This window comes from Macaca nemestrina, chromosome 1 (assembly GCF_043159975.1).
Source record: "Macaca nemestrina isolate mMacNem1 chromosome 1, mMacNem.hap1, whole genome shotgun sequence".
In the NCBI taxonomy this organism is placed as follows: domain Eukaryota; kingdom Metazoa; phylum Chordata; class Mammalia; order Primates; family Cercopithecidae; genus Macaca; species Macaca nemestrina.
Genome location: NC_092125.1, coordinates 224,156,876 through 224,173,740, shown reverse-complemented (window position 1 = coordinate 224,173,740; position 16,865 = coordinate 224,156,876). Strand labels below are relative to the sequence as shown.

Below are 16,865 nucleotides of genomic sequence, written 5' to 3'. Positions count from 1 at the left end.
CCCATTTGTAATGAATGACATCCCCTTTCCCAAAGCCGCGAAACTGTTAGTCACCAAACCACAGAAAGGAAGCAGAAGCTTCTGGCAAAACTGGTCTGTTAAGAGCTCCCCTGGCAAAAAGACTCCAGTTTTTCCAGGCCAACGACTCGCCCAAGACTGTCACATTTTACAAAATGAAACCCAGCAGTCTTCACAAGCCCATATCCAAAGAATGTAAGCAGGACCTGCCTTCCAGCAAAAACTCTCCATTGAGAGGAAAAAGCTTATCTCAAGGGTCACTGGAAGAGGGTTAATTACATGACACATTAGCTTGATGATTAAGATGATTTCTGAGGATTAAGCCATTGTTTAAGTCCCAGAGAACAAAACTTCCTTGCCGATTTCCTTAAAGCACATAATGCAATGTTAAAAAACAAAAACAAAACCAAAAAAGGCATCAACGCACAGGACAAAGCATGCTAGGTCTTACCTGCTTCTAGAAAAGTCATTGAAGTCTGCCAGAAAGATACTAATCACAAAAACTTCAAAATCCAAAAAAAGAATAACTCACCCAAAAAAAAAAACTTCCTAAGAGAGAGGGAAACTGACTATTGTACATGCTGTAAAAGGACAAAGAAACCAGAAATCCAGGACAATAACCCAGGAGGGCCAGGGCAACCAAAGGACCTGCAATCAAAATCAATTCCAGATGGAACAAAGTTGGTTTTTTTTTTTTTTTTTCCCCTCCTCACCTTTTTCTTTTGAAAAATTCCAAAGCCACAGAAGAGCTAAAAGAATAGTACAAGAACATCCACGTACCTTGCCCCGGGAGTCCCACTGTTCACATTTTGCTATATATGTCTTATGCCTCTGTGCTGTGGGTATGTGTCAACGTACAAACACTGCTGCTTTTCCTGAACCATCTCAAAGTCAACTGCAGAGATCATGGTACCTGGCTAATGCCTCAGCACAGATCTCCTGAGGCTATTCTCCGACATAACCACAATACCATTATCACCCCAAGGAATTTTTGTTTGTTTGGTTTTGTTTTTTGAAACAGTGTCTCGCTCTGTCGCACAGGGTGGAGTGCAGTGGCACGATCGCAGCTCACTGCAGCCTCAACATCCAGGGCTCAAGTGATCCTCCCCTCTCAGCCTCCTGAGTAGCTGGGATTACAGGTGTACACAACCACACCTGGCTATTTCTTTTTTCTTTTCTTTTGAGACAGGGTCTCACCCTGTCATCCAGGCTGGAGTGTAGTGGCACAATCTCAGCTCACTGCAACCTCCATCTCTCAGGTTTAAGCGATCCTCCCACCTCAGCCTCCCAAGTAGCTAGGCCTACAGGCGTGCACTACCATGCCCAGCTAATTTTTATACTTTTTGTAGAAATGGGGTTTCACCATGTTGCCCAGGCTAGTTTTGTTTTCTGTTTGTTTGAAACAGAGTCCCACTCTGTCACCCAAGCTGGAGTGCAGCGGCCCAATCTCAGCTCACTGCAATCTCTCCCTCCCAGGTTCAAGAGATTTTCCTGCCTCAGCCTCCTGACTAGCTAGGATCACAGGTGTGCACCACCATGCCCGGCTATTTTATTTTATTTTTTTGAGACAGAGTCTCGCTCTGTCCCCCAGGCTGGAGTGCAGTGGTGCAACCTCGGCTCACTGCAAGCTCCGCCTCCAAGGTTCATGCCATTCTCCTGCCTCAGCATCCAGAGTAGCTGGGACTACAGGCGCCCGCCACCATGCCTGGCTAATTTTTTGTATTTTCAGTAGAGACGGGGTTTCATTGGGTTAGCCAGCATGGTCTCGATCTCCTGACCTTGTGATACGCCCGCCTTGGCCTCCCAAAGTGCTGGGATTACAGGCGTGAACCACAGCGCAGGGTCTGTTTTGTTTTTGAGACAGAGTCTTCCTCTGTCACCCAGGCTGGAGTGTAATGGCACAATTGCAGCTCACTGCAACCTCCGCCTACTGGGTTCCAGCAATTCTCCCGCCTCAGCCTCCCAAGTAGATGGGATTACAGGCACCCACCACCATGCCCAGCTAACTTTTGTATTTCAGTAGAGATGGGGTTTTGCCATGTTGGGCAGGCTGGTTTTGAACTCCTGACCTCAGGTGATCTGCCTGCCTCAGTCTCCTAAAGTGCTGGGATTACAGGTGTGAGCCACCACGCCCCGCCTAGTTTTGTTTTCTTTTTCTTTTCTTTTTTTTTTTTTTTGAGACACCCAGCCTAGTTTTGTTGTGTTTTTTTTTTTTTTTTTTTTTTTTTTTGAGACGGAGTCTCGCTCTGCCGCCCGGGCTGGAGTGCAGTGGCTGGATCTCAGCTCACTGCAAGCTCCGCCTCCCGGGTTCCCGCCATTCTCCTGCCTCAGCCTCCCGAGTAGCTGGGACTACAGGCGCCGCCACCTCGCCCGGCTAGTTTTTTGTATTTTTTAATAGAGACGGGGTTTCACCGTGTTAGCCAGGATGGTCTCGATCTCCTGACCTCGTGATCCGCCTGTCTCGGCCTCCCAAAGTGCTGGGATTACAGGCTTGAGCCACTGCGCCCGGCGTTTTGTTGTGTTTTATTTTTCTTTTCTGAGATGGAGTCTCACTCTGTCGCCAGGCTAGAGTGCAGTGGCATGGTCTCGGCTCACTGCAACCTCCGCCTCCTGGGTTCAAGCAATTCCACTGCCTCAGTCTCTCGAGTAGCTGGGACTACAGGTGTGCGCCATCATGCCCAGCTAATTTTTTGTATTTTTAGTAGAGACAGGATTTCACCATGTTGGCCAGGCTAGTCTCGAACTCCTGACCTCGTGATCCGCCCTCCCTGGCCTCCCAAAGTGCTGGGATTACAGGCGTGAGCCACTATACCTGGCCTTGTTTTCTTTTTTAAGAGATGGGTCTTGCTACATTGCCCAGGCTGGTCTTGAACTCCTGGCCTCAAGCAATCCTCCTGCCTCTGCCTCCAAAAGTGCTGGGATTACAGGTGTGAGCCACCATGCCCAGCCTTCCCAAGGAATTTAATATTGACCTAGTAGTATCTTTGATATTCACCCCATATCCAAATTTCCCCAATTCCCCCTCCCCATCAATTTGGCCTTTACTTGTGTTTAATCCAGGACTGGATCAAGGATCTCAGTTGCATTTGGTTCCCATGCTCTTCAACCTACTTAATCTAGAATGGTTTAGCAGCTTTTCTATCAGGGTATTAACATTTTTTAGAGTCCAGGACCCTTGTCTTTAGGATGTTCCACAATCTGGATTTGGCCAATTGTTCCTTAAACACTTTCACAAGAAATTATGTAGCTGATGTATCAGTGTTCCATTAGAAGTGCATAATGCCAGTTTGCGCCAATTCTGGTGATGCTGGTTTTGATACCTTGGATTTGGATCAAAGTTTTAAATGTATAAAACATGGAGTGAATGTATTAGAGGGAAACACAGGCAAAGAAAACAGTGGGAGAAGAAAATATGAAATGAAACCTAGAAGTCAGCCGGGTGCAGTGGCTCATGCCTGCAATCCCAGCACTTTGAGATGCCAAGGTGGGTAGATCACCTGAGGTCAGGAGTTCGAGAGCAGCCTGGCCAACATGGTGAAACCCCATCTCTACTAAAAATATAAAAATTAGGCCGGCCACAGTGGCTCACGCCTGTAATCCCAGGACTTTGGGAGGCAGAGGCAGGCAGATCCCAAGGTCAGGAGTTCAAGACCAGCCTGACTAACATGGTGAAACCCAGTCTCTACTAAAAAATACAAAAATTGGCCGGGTACGGCGGCTCACGCCTTTAATCCCAGCACTTTGGGAGACCGAGGCGGGCGGATCACAAGGTCAGGAGTTCGAGACCAGCCTGGTCAAAATGGTAAAACCTCGTTTCTACTAAAAATACAAAAATTAGCCAGGCATGGTGGCACGTTCCTGTAGTCCCAGCTACTCAGGGGGCTGAGGCAGAAGAATCACTGGAACCCAGGAGGCCGAGGTTGCAGTAAGCTGAGATCGTGCCACTGCACTCCAGCCTGGGTGACAGAGCAAGACTCTGTCTCAAACAAAAATAATACGAAAATTGGCCTGGCGCGGTGGCTCATGCCTATAATCCCAGCACTTTGGGAAGCCAAGGTGGACAGATCACAAGGTCAGGAGATCGAGACCATCCTGGCTAACATAGTGAAACTCCATCTCTATTAAAAATACAAAAAAAAAAAAAAAAAAGCCGGGCATGGTGGCTGGCACCTGTAGTCCCAGCTTCTCAGGAGGCTGAGGCAGGAGAATCGCGAGAACCTGGGAGGCGGAGCTTGCAGTGAGCTGAGATCAAGCCACTGCACTCCAGCCTGGGCGACAGTGTGAGACTCCGTCTCAAAAAAAAAAAAAAAAAAAACCTATGAAAATTAGCCGGGCATGGTGGCGCGCTACTCTGGAGGCTGAGGCAGGAGAATCGCTTGAACCCGGAAGGCAGAGGTTGCAGTGAGCTGAGATCGCGCCACTGCACTCCAGTCTGGGCAACAGAGTGAGACTCTGTCTCAGAAATAAATAAATAAATAAATAAATTTCAAAAGAAACCTAGAAGTCATATTTAAAAATCTGATTATATGAAAATCAAAAACTCTGCATGAAAAAAATATATAATTAAAAGAACAGTGGGCCGGGCACAGTGGCTCATGCCTGTAATCCCAGCACTTTGGGAGGTCAAGGTGGGCAGATCACGAGGTCAGGAGATCGAGACCATCCTGGCCAACATGGTGAAACCCCATCTCTACTAAAAATACAAAAATTATCTGGGTGTGGTGGCACATGCCTGTAATCCCAGCTACTCAGGAGGCTGAGGCAGAAGAATCTGTGGAACCTGGGATTCGGAGGTTGCAGTGAGTCGAGATCGTGCCACTGCACTCCAGCCTGGCAACACAGTGAGACTCTGTCTCAAAAAGGTTAAAAAAAAAAAGAACAGTGACAATTTGGCGAAAATATATATAACACATATCACAGCCATAGGACAAACTTCCTTAATATATTTAAAAAACCTGTAAATCAATAAGAAAAAGACTGTAAACTTAAAAAAGAAATGGGGAAACAATACACAGTTGTCCCTTAATATCCATGGGGGACAGGCTCCAGGACCCCTACACAGACACCAAAGTCCACAGATGCTCTAGTCCCTTATATAAAGAGACACAGTATTTGTACGTAACCTATGCACATCCTGCCATATACTTTAAATCATCTCCAGATTATTCATAGTACCTGATAACACATAAATACTATGTAAATAGCACTATATTGGTTTTTTACTTGTATTATTTGTTATTGTATTGTTATATTTTGGTTTTTCCCTGAATATTTTTTGAATTTAATTTCATTTTATTTTTTATTATTAAAAATTTTTTTTTTACTTCCATAGGTTTTGGTGTTTGGTTACATGAGTAAGTTCTTTAGTGGTGATGCGTGAGAATTTTTCCTGAATATTTTTGTGGTTGGTTTAATCCATAGACGTGGAACCTGAGAATATGGAAGGCTGATAAGAGATGGTTCATAAGCGGCCTTAAAAATATAAAATGAGCCAGGCGCGGTGGCTCAAGCCTGTAATTCCAGCACTTTGGGAGGCTGAGACGGGCGGATCACGAGGTCAGGAGATCGAGACCATCCTGGCTAACACAGTGAAACCCCGTCTCTACTAAAAAATACAAAAAACTAGCCGGGCGTGGTGACACATGGCTGTAGTCCCAGCTACTTGGGAGGCTGAGGCAAGGGAATCACTTGAACCAGGGAGGCGGAGGTTGCAGTGAGCTGAGATCGCACCACTGCACTCCAGCCTGGCAACAGAGCAAGACTCCGTATCAAAAAAAAAAAAAAAAAAAAGGCCTGGCATGGCGGCTCACGCCTGTAATCCCAAAACTTTGGGAGGCCGAGGCGAGTGGATCACCTGAGATCAGGGGTTCGAGATCAGCCTAGCCAACATGGCGAAGCCCCACCTTTACTAAAACTACAAAAATGAGCTGAGCCTGGTGGTGCGTGCCTGTAATCCCTGGTACTCGGGAGGCTGAGGCAGGAGAATCCCTCGAACCCAGGAGGCAGAGGGTGAAGTGAGCCAAGCTTGCACCACTACACTCCAGCCTGGACAACAAGACTCTGTCTCAAGAAAAAAAAAAAAAATCAATAGAATGCCATTAAAATGAGTGAGGTGGAGGCCGGGTGCGATGGCTCACGCTTGTAATCCCAGCACTTTGGAAGGCCGAGGCAGGCAGATCACAAGGTCAGGAGATTGAGACCATCCTGGCTAACAAGGTAAAACCTCATCTCTACTAAAAATACAAAAAATTTAGCGCAGCATGGTGGCATGTGCCTGTGGTCCCAACGACTTGGGAGGCTGAGATGGGAGGATCACTTCAGCCTGGGAGGTTGAGGCTGCAGTGAGCTGTGATCGTGCCACCACACTCCAGCCTGGGCGAATGATGTTTTAAATGAAGTGGAATGGGGTCAGATGAGAATGAAAGAACATCCTTCATCTGAGTGGTCCTGCCAGTGCAGTGCGGTGCCTGATGCTAAGCACTTCAATCTCCACTGTCACCACTCATGGACCTAATAGGCCACTCCTCTTTAGAGGAGATTAGGAAGTGAGAGTGGGAAGCCAGCACCCAAAGCAAACACAAGGCAAACGGGCAAACATGACCCCTTGTGCCAGTGGCAGCAGACCTCAGGAGCGGGGAAGGAGCCAGGGCTCTGCGCTGCTCCGGCTGCCTGAGCTCCCTTACATCCCACCACAAGCTCTGGAAGACTGCTCTGTGCAGGAAAGCAGAACTGGGGGCCAGCTTGCTTGCCTGTAAGCCCCACCATGTCTTCCAAAAAATCACCAGCACCTCATCTTCCTGCAACTCCAGCGACTGGCCAGAGGAAGGCTATGTGCCCCTGCAGGCTGTGGGCAGTGCCAACAGTATTAACACACACAGAAGGAGAAGGACCCTTTGCCTCAGTCCAGAAGCCGAGTATGAGCACACACTCAGGAACAGGCTCACACGGCCTAGCCAGAGCTGACCTTGGCAGGTACTTTTGCTCCCTTCTTGGTAAGTAAAATGGGATTATTCAGGGGCTCAGACCCACCACTTCACCAGCTTAAGTGCTACCAGTACTAACAAGCTTCACGTATTTAAATCACACCCCAGGTCCCTCCCCAACACACAAAAAAGAAATGTAAAATTACAGAGAATCATTAAAATGTCATCTACCTGGAAAGAATAAAAGCAATCTAGAAGTTCAGAAACAGGTCTCATTTCATATTCCTGCAGCAAAAGGATATTTAGGATATTTGGCAAGGGTGCAAGTCAGGGTCAGGATGGGTCTCCGGGAAGCTAGAGCTGCCTGAGGCAGGTGGCTGTGAGGCCTGTCTGGACAGGGAGGTCAAGGCTAAGCATCTCCTTGGAAACCAGTCCAAGGTTTGCCTGGTGATTGATCAGGAAGAACGGGGTGGGGCCCACATTATGTGAGGTGTTTGATCCACAAGGGACCTAATCTTTGCAGGAAGCCTTTTGCTGGCAGAATCTAGGACTTCAGGGGGGGCAACTTCATCTGCCCTGGGGTGGTTATTCAGTTCAGGTCAAGGACATTGACCACACGATTCCAGCAGCAGAAAACATGTGGGCTGGACACTTGGGTGCTACTCAGGCCTGAAAAAACACCTTAATTGGAGCTGGCTCTCAAAGCCTCCTCCCCAGCTCTCCACGTGGGAGACGATGTGGAAGTGGGTCACAATCTTCCAGCTGAAACAGCCTCACTGCAGTCTCCAATCACACTTGAAGATGTCCAGGTGCACGGAGTGACCTGGCCTCCTCGCTGTGCAGGCCTTGCCCTCCTAATCAGATGCTGGATGCTGCTGCCCCGCCCCTCAGCTTGAAGGCGGCAGCTGTTTAGCACCAGGAGTGCTATGTACAGTGACATGACAAGGGCTGGTGAAAATAACATCGCACGAAGATACGCCTCGCTGTCCTGGCACCCTCCTCTCACTTCAAATGTGGGTAGCTGCCTCTGCCAGCCCTATGCCCTCTCCACCCAGCCCTGGCTGGAGGGCGAGAGGAACACTGTGTGCTTTCACATGAACTGCTTGCTAGACCTCCCTGACCTTGGTCTTTGAAGACAGCTGAAGGCCTGGTGCTTGAGGAAGAAAGAACCCTGCCCCCACTCTAATCTGCATATATTGACCCAAAATGGAGTAGGAGACATAGGTGTCCATGTGCACCAGTTCCTCCAGGAACCCTATGAGTACTGCGGAGAGCCCGCCGGCCACCATATGCCTGCTTTCCAAAGTTGGCAGGGAGAGATGTAGATGTGTCGGGCAGGAAGAGAACTCTGCAGGGACAAGGTCTGGTGGCCGTTACATAAGAAGCGCACCGTGTTAGTGGCAGAGCTTCAAAATCCACAGCCCCAAGCAACAACTTTGAAAAGAAATCCTCAATATGAGCATTTCTCCCTGACTTAAACTCCAGTAACAAAGGGTTAAGGCTTTAAGTGGGAAGGGAGTTCTTGCTAACCATGGCTCCCAAGGTGTGCACTGTTTCTCAAGATGTCCATACCAAGTACAGCTTCTGTTACGGGACACGGAAGGGCTCTAATCGTTTAACTCTTCCCTTGCTCTTCTGGAAAGCCAACCCAGCCCCCGACCTTAATGTCCACTCAGGGCACGTAGCCACTGGGACTGGCATGTGCATCTGGAGATCATGTCCTGACTCTCTCCTAAGAGTTCAAAGCACTCTCATCAAATCATTCTTTCTTCATTCACATGATCCCAACTATATAACAAGCCTCGTGGTTCTATATTAAGAGCCTGGTATGGGGAAAAACTTTTTTTTTTTTTTTTTTTTTTTTTTTTGAGACAGAGTCTCACTCTATCGCCCAGGCTGGAGTGCAGTGGTGCAATCTCAGCTCACTGCAACCTCCACCTCCCGTGTTCAAGCAATTTTCCTGCCTCAGCTTCCCAAGTAGCTGGGACTACAGGTGCCCGCCACCATGCCAGGCTAATTTTTTTTTTTTTGAGGCGGAGTCTTGCTCTGTCGCCCAGGCTGGAGTGCAGTGGCGCAATCTTGGCTCACTGCAAGCTCCGCCTCCTGGGTTCACGCTATTCTCCTGTCTCAGCCTCCCCAGTAGCTGGGACTACAGATGCCTGCCACCGCTCCCGGCTAATTTTTGTATTCTTAGTAGAGATGGGGTTTCACTGTGGTCTCGATCTCCTGACCTCGTGATCCGCCCGCCTCGGCCTCCCAAAGTGTTGGGATTACAGGCGTGAGCCGCCGCGCCCAGCCAATTTTTTGTATTTTCAGTACAGACGGGGTTTCACCATGTTAGCCAGGATGGTCTCAATCTCCTGACCTCATGATCCACCTGCCGTGGCCTCCCAAAGTGCTGGGATTACAGGCGTGAGCCACCACACCCAGCCGTGGAAGAACTATTTTTATCCTGCTTACCACAATATTCCTAGTATCTATTATGGTGTCCAGATTGTAATAAAGCCTCAATAAATATTTATTAATTGAATCAATGGGTCATTAGAAGGAAGGAAGGAGGGGAGGAAGGGAGGAGTAATGAAAGACAACCACCACTTCTTGGTGTCTCTGTGCTCCTGGCTTATAAAAACACATCAGAACCAAGATTAGAAACCACGTCTTTTAATCCCCTCTTGGCCCTGCCATCAGGGGTCGTCAATCATGTTACGATGCACAGAACACACCCCTGTTTACAGGAGCTTACACACTGCAACACAGGCATGCAAAATGAAGCCACAGGTACGACCCTCAATCCTTCAGAAACTTCAAAAGGGGAGAACAATGTTTTTCTCCAGCTATTCCCCACAGAAGGACACCCTTCCCTCTGGGGACTGTTGTCTTTCCCTTTTTAACAAGGCTTCATGGAGGACCAGAGCATAATAGGTCTTTAATAACTGAGTATAACAGTAGTTGGTACTCAGTTCCCTTTCATGAAAGAAGTTCAAAAGCACTTTGGCTCAAACACCATCATGCCCCTGGGAACTACAAAGGTACAAGTATCATTATTCCCATTTACAGTCAGGGAAAGTAAAGCAAAGGGAGGTTAATTAGCTTGCCCAGGGTCAGACAAGACAGGGAAAGGGCCTAGGATTCAAACCCTTTGGAGCAGCCCGCAAGTTAACTCTGACTACCCTAAGAATGTCACCTACGTTGGGCTTAAGGGAGACTTTTCTTTCTTCTCTATGGTTTCTGCTGAGAATCAGTATATGACATGGTGCTCAGAGATCTGCTTGGGAGTCACACTGCCTGGTTTGAATCTGATTCTGTTCCCAACTAGCTCGACCTCAAACACTTTACTTAACATTTCGAGGCCTCAGCTTCTTAACATACAAAATGGTAATAATGGTATGTATCTCAGAAACCATGAGGATGAAATGAGACAGTGTATGTAAAATGCCCCATCATTCCCTTTCTCATTTTCTAAATGAGCACATATCTCTCTCATAATAAGAAAACCAGCTACATGAGAAAAAGCTTGCACTCACTCTGTGTTTAGTTTTTACAAGGCTACAAATGACATATGACTAGCAGGCATTTCAGATTCTGCCAATAAAATGCCCCAGGACTCTGAAAGTGACCTGCAGCACAAGCGTCCTATTTGATTCCCACTAACTCGCGTTGGTCTCTCAAGGTTAGCAGAGCAAGTGACATCGTGGACAATAACTGATGATGGGAGGACCAAAAAGGGATCTGAAAAGCTGGCCAATGGCACTCAGTCTAAAGAGGCCCACTCTGGATTCCTGGTGAGTGGAGTCCCTGGGTTTGAAATGCCATTTCTCTCAGTCCTCTGCGGAGTTACCCAACTCCGCCCAACCCAGACGAAAGACAGCCAATGCTTTCTAGGTGCCATTGTGTTCCTAATCAAGTAATCAAACAGGAGATGGTCAGAGGTGTCAGTCTGGCCCAACCCTCTAGAGAGGGGCCTGGTGATAGCAGAGACTGGCAGAGAAGTGGGGATGGGGTGGGGGTAGGAAAGCTGTCCAGTCAATCTTGGTATACTCCCAACAAAGAAACTGTGATATATATGTATGTGTGCATCTGATGCATTTATAAAGAATGGCTGCAAAACTCCAAGACTACTTAAGAGTCACTGCCAAGATAAGAAGCTTTAACTCACACAGAGAGGAGCAGAGAACACAGACATTCCACTGTAGACGACGAGCTGCTAAGCACTGGCAACACTCATTCATTCAACTCAAGAAATGTCTGCTGATGACTTAGGGACTTAGAAAAAAGGAAGCTCAATAAAATGCAGGACACAGAGACACACAAACCAGGACCGTCATCAACCTAGCTGATGCTTCCCTCATCTTCAGGGGACCAGGCCAGAGAAATGAGGAACCTGATGGGAAGAAACTCAATACTCTAGCTGGCCTCCAAAAGCCTCCCAGGACAAGGAGAGCCTCTCCCAGCTGCTCTTCCTAATGTCCTGTTCTGTCTTTTAGTGTGGACTCAAATATTCTCCTAGATCCCCAGGAAAAGTTCCTATTCAGTGACTTCCCACTGTTCAGAATTCAAGAGTAAAATCCAAACTCCTTGCCACAGCCACAAATGTGGCCCCTGCTGATTCATCGCTAACCACACTCCAGCCCCTCTGGGTTGATCATTCTTGCAGTCCTCTCTGACCACAAAGCTGTCCCCCTGGATCACCATCCATGTCTCCCAAAAGCCACCTTCTCAGAGCTAAAGTTATGACCCTAACCCTCATCCCAGCCACTTTCCATCTTCTGTTTTATTTCCCCCCGTATCTCTTTCACCACCCTACATTCTTTTGTTGACTCGTTTATTTGTTTACTATCTGTCTCTCCCACTAGAAGATAAACTTCATAAGAGCATGCATCTTAAAGATCTTGTTCTTGGCTATGTCCGTAGCATCCGCAACAGTGCCTAGGACATAGCTGCTCAATAAGTCATTCAATTCAACAAGTATTTTCAGAGTACTACAAAGTTTAGGTACCAGATTATAAGAGTAAACAAAAAGAGACAAAAATCTCTGCTCTCAAAGAGCTTAAATGCTGGTGGGAGGTAAGAAGCAGACAAAGGCGAAATAATAGTTACTTCAATTTAGCATATACCAAGTGCTAGGTGGTCTTCTGAATATCTACTAGGTATTACTTAATTTAATCCTCCCAACAACTCCATGAGGAAAGTATTACTATTGTACATATGGGGAAACTGAGACACAGAGAGATTAAGTTACCTGCTGAAGATCATGCAGCTCCTGATGGCGGAATCAAGATCCAAACCTGATGGTCTTAGTACAAAGTCCATGGTCTAATTAAGAGCTACACTTCAGGCCGGGCACGGTGGCTCACGCCTCTAATCCCAGGACTTTAGGAGGCCGAGGTGGGTGGATCACCTAAGGTCAGGAGTTCAAGACCAGCCTGACCAACTAGGTAAAACCCCATCTCTACTAAAAATACAAAAATTAGCCAGACGTGGTGGTACACGCCTGTAATCCCAGTTACTTGGGAGGCTGAGGCAGGAAAATCGTTTGAACCCAGGAGGTGGAGGGTTGCAGTGAGCCAAGATTGCGCTATTGTGCTCCAGCCTGGGCAACAAGAGCAAAACTCCGTCTCAAAAAAAAAAAAAAAAAAAAAAGAGCTACACTTCATATTTGCTAAGTGTCAAGTGACTACTTGGTCAGCACCGCAGCAGCTGTTCCCCACAGGCAGGGATGGAGCGAGCAGATCCATCAAGGAAGGGCTGCCCTGTCATGTGAGCCCTGTGAACAAGAGACTGCTGGGTTTACACTATATTGCACCCCAGATGAGGCGTCTACAGGAAGCACGGTCTGATGAAAAGACAGGGCAGGGGCAGGAGTCTTGGTGCCATGAGATACCCAGGCAAGTCAACCAATATTTGAAGAGTTTACATTGTGTGCAGGGCACTGATTCAGACACCGTGGACGATGCAAAGACAAACCCAGTAGAGATCTGGCCTCAGAAAGCTTAGAGTCACACATGTACACATGGACCTGAAAGAGGGGGTAGAAACTGGCAGACATCATAAGAAAATGCATAAACTGCTATAGGGCTTCAAAAGAGCCAGCTTCTAGGGGCCACAGATGCTTAACCATAAAAGAAGGAGCTGGCCTGTGTAACCCCCAAGGTCCTCTCATTCTGACATGTTCTGACAGCACAGATTTGGAAGAGCATGGAGATCAAGTTTTATTCTGTTTTTGTTTTTTGTTTTTAGACGGAATCTTCCTCTGTCGCCTAGGCCGGAGTGCAGTGGCGCAATCTTGGCTCACTGCAACCTCCAGCTCCCGGGTTCAAGCGATTCTCCAACCTCAGCCTCCCAAGTAGCTCAGATTACAGGCACCCACTATCATGCCCAGCTAATTTTTGTATTTTTAGTAGAGATGGGTTTTCACCATGTTGCTCCTGGTCTCGAGCTCCTGACCTCAGGTGATCCACCCGCCTTGGCCTCCCAAAATGCTGGCATTACAGGGGTGAGCCACTGCACCTGGCCTCATTCTGGTTAACAGCTCGTTTGTGGCCAGTGAATCTTTCTCCCACCTACCATGAGAACAGGCCCAATTTCTTGGTGCAACATCTTCCAACAGAAGCAGTAATGTTCCCATTTAAATAATACAACCGGATGTGGGAATGAAACCTGGTGTATTCTGCCCTCCTCCACCTCTAACTGGTTTTTAAACCCACAAACCCTCTCCAATCAAGGAGGCGGGGACCTGTTCTATGAGCACATCGTTATGGGACATCTAACTCTCAGTCTCCAAAGTTTTGCTTTGCAGCTCTCCCAGAGGGAACACACTAATTCCACCTCTTCGTTTCCACTGCCACTGCCCCGATCCCTCAAGCCACCATCATCTCTTGCCAGGTAGCTGCAATAGTCTGTCTCATAACTGGTATCCCTGCCTCCACCTTTGCTCCTTAGAATCCAGTCTCTATACAGCAGCCAAAACAATCTTTGGGAACAAATCAGACTTTATCCTTTCTCTGCTTAAAACCCTGCAATGGCCTCTGTGTTTGGAATAAAATCCTAACTCTTTATTACGACCTACAAAATATTTGTTTTGATCTACAGGTTATTTTTCCCCACCGCCCCCCAAAACGGAGTTTTGCTCTGTTGCCCAGGCTGGAGTGCAGTGGTGCGATCTCGGCTCACTGCAACCTCCCTCTCCCAGGTTCAGGAAACTCTCCTGCCTCAGCCTCCCAAGTAGCTGGGACTACAGGCACACGCCACCACACTCAGCTAATTTTTGTATTTTTAGCAGAGACGGGGTTTCACCATGTTGGTCAGGATGGTCTCAAACTCCTGACCTTGTGATCCACCTGCCTCGGCCTCCCAAAGTGCTGGGATTACAGGCATGAACCACTAAGCCCGCCCTGATCCACAGATTCTTGTATGTAATCTGGCCCCTCTCCACCTTTGCAGCACTTAACACTACCGAAATTACTTTGTCCACTTGTTTGTTTACTCACTTACTATCTGACTTCCCTCCTGTTTAGAATGTCATCTCTAAGGAGGGCAGAAACCGTGTCTGTCTTCACCACTAAAGCCCCAGTACTTAGAATGGTGCCTGGCACACAGTAAATGCTCACTACTGAATGAATGAATCTCCATCCCAGAGAGGTGATTTGTATTTACAAGGGAAGACCACGAACTCCACCAGCAAACCGTGAATGACACATTGGCATTTAACAGCCGGCACCTTTATTTATGATCCAAAGACCTACTTTAAATCTGAGGAAGCTGCTGGTATCTCTGGACACTTTAACGGCACAAGAGATCAGTTATCACTTGGGGACACACGCCAGGAACTGGAGCCCAGTAGTTGTAGCAGGGAGCTAAGAGCCACGGCTCCTGAGAACAGAACCTCAAGACAAACCCTGACTTGCCTCCAGGTCCCTTACCCACACAACCTGTGCCTCAATTTACCCAGCAGTTGGCCGGACATGTTTCTCTCAGTTCTGTGAGTGACAGGAGACAAAATAATTCACAGCTGGAGCATACTAAGATCCTCAGATAGGAGGTGCTGCAAGCCACACGTCTCATTATTCATAAAACTCTTGATTTGCTGCCAACACGGCCCCCGCCGCCTTCCCAGGGGCTAACTTGACAACAGGTACTGCTCAGACAAGTTCAGCTCACAAGGCAGAGAGAGGGATGGAGGGCCTAGCAGAGGCTGGGTGTCCAGACCTGAGTGTCTCAGTTACCAGGCTCCAAAAAAAGGAAGGTGGTTGGGGTGGGGTGATGAAAAGGAGGTGAGAGGTGCAGTTTGGGGCTCCAGGTGGTTAATTTTGCAGGTTCGTGCATACACGCCCGCCATCCAAGTGAGACATGTGCCCTCACCAGGTACCTTCCAGGAAGGCTCACCTGGGAGGGGGGGAATCAGGAGACGACAGTTCAATCAAACTACAGAGGGAGGAAGGGCGGCCCAGCGTTTGGTTTGGGGAAATATGGAGAGTGAGAGCCTGGGAGTGCGCGCAGGTGAGGGAAGAGGCAAGGGCCCAGAGGTCGGGAGGGCGGACTGGCGATGACAGCCACCCAGACGCGGTGAGGTGAGCAACAGGGTGGGCGGCGCGTACACCTGTGGAGGCAACCCCCGGGCGAAGGTGAGGGAGGCGGGAGGTGGTCTGCGGCGAGAGGCGGCCAGGCCCAGACCAGGACGCCACGCCGCCGGGGCGGGCAGGGGTCCGAACGGGGTCGGGGGCGCTCTCCGCGGCCCCTCCCCGGCAGACAAAGGGCTGGCCGCTCCCCCCAGCCCCGGCGCTGCGCGACGCGGGCCCGGGCGCTGCAGGCGCGGCCCGGCCTCGGCGCTTACCTGGGCCGCCCGACCCGGCCGGGCCGGCGGGGGCAGCGGGTCCGGGGCGCAGCGCGCGGCGGCCTGTTCCGGGGCGTGCTCAGCCCAAGCGGCCGCGGCGGCGGCGTCAGTAGCAGCAGCGGGAGCGGCCGCCTCAGCCTCCGCCTCCCGCTCCGAGAGTCACCGCGGTGGGGAGGGAAGGAGGCGCCAGGCCGCCGAGGGAGGGACCGGCGGAGGGGGCGGCATCTGGCTCCGCGCGGGCTGCTGAAGCGCGGCGGCGGCAACGCCCGGGAGAGAGGCGGGCGCCGGGGGCCGGGCGCCGGGGCGGGGGCTGAGGGTGGGGAGGTGTCCGGGGCCGCGAATTGGTTAACTCAGCCTGCGGGCGGGGGCTGCACGCCATGGGGCGGGGTCTTGCGGCAAACGTGGACGCTCATTGGGCCCTTCTGAAAGAGGGCGTGACCAGCGGCATAGGGGCGGGGCTATGAGGTGGGCGAAAGGCACAGGGCGCGGGTAGTGAGTGGCTGAATCCTCGCTGAGAGCAAAGGGGAGGAGCGGCCCGGGGGTGGGCGGGGAAGGCGGGGTGGGCGGGAGGAGGAGGCGGCAGCCTGGAGGAGGAGCCGGGTAAGGATGAAGCTGGCGCTGCGGTAAAGCCACTCTGCGTGTCCCTATCTGCTCCAGGAGCACAGTGTTCCGGAAAAATAATGCCCTCTCCCACACACCGGTCTGTGTTTAAAAACGGGAGCAACCAGAATGGGCAGAATCCTTGGTGAGGCCAGTTTACCCAGAACCCCGGAAAATTCTGAAATGGACGAGGTTGCAGAACATTTAGAGGCGTGGTCTTCCTGCGTCGTTGAGCTGGGGACGTTGCTACCTCTGAGTTTGGGGCCTAACCTGGGATTAACCGAGCCCAGAGAGCCCAGGAATGGGCCTCCGTAGGTCCATTAAACTCGGAAGGTCGTGTGTACTGGTAGTGAGTGCATTTTTTGGGGGAAGGGTGCCCCTGATTAAAATGTTTCTACAGAAAGTCTGGCTGTATTTGGAGAGAGTACAGGGAGAAGCAGCCCATTTTAGGTAAATTGCTTTTAACATCCGCCTTCCTTTTAGAGGGACCTGTA

The 16,865-nt window shown here is 49.6% G+C and overlaps 1 protein-coding gene across 2 annotated transcripts in view; it reads right to left on the bottom strand.

The window, feature by feature from the left end:
- Positions 1-16,018, bottom strand: part of LOC105478949 (catenin beta interacting protein 1) — a 65,400-nt gene extending 49,382 nt beyond the window's left edge. Inside the window, exon 1 of one of the 2 annotated variants that reach the window (XM_011736704.3) lies at positions 15,772-16,018. Coding sequence is in view for 1 of the 2 variants with exons in the window: in XM_071101143.1 (XP_070957244.1) it covers positions 12,181-12,194 (14 nt within the window). In the remaining variant the exon portion in view is untranslated. Of the gene's footprint in view, positions 1-12,180; positions 12,199-15,771 lie in introns of those variants that run through there. The other variant, XM_071101143.1, reaches the window with a different exon arrangement.
- Between the last annotated feature and the right edge of the window lie 847 nt (positions 16,019-16,865).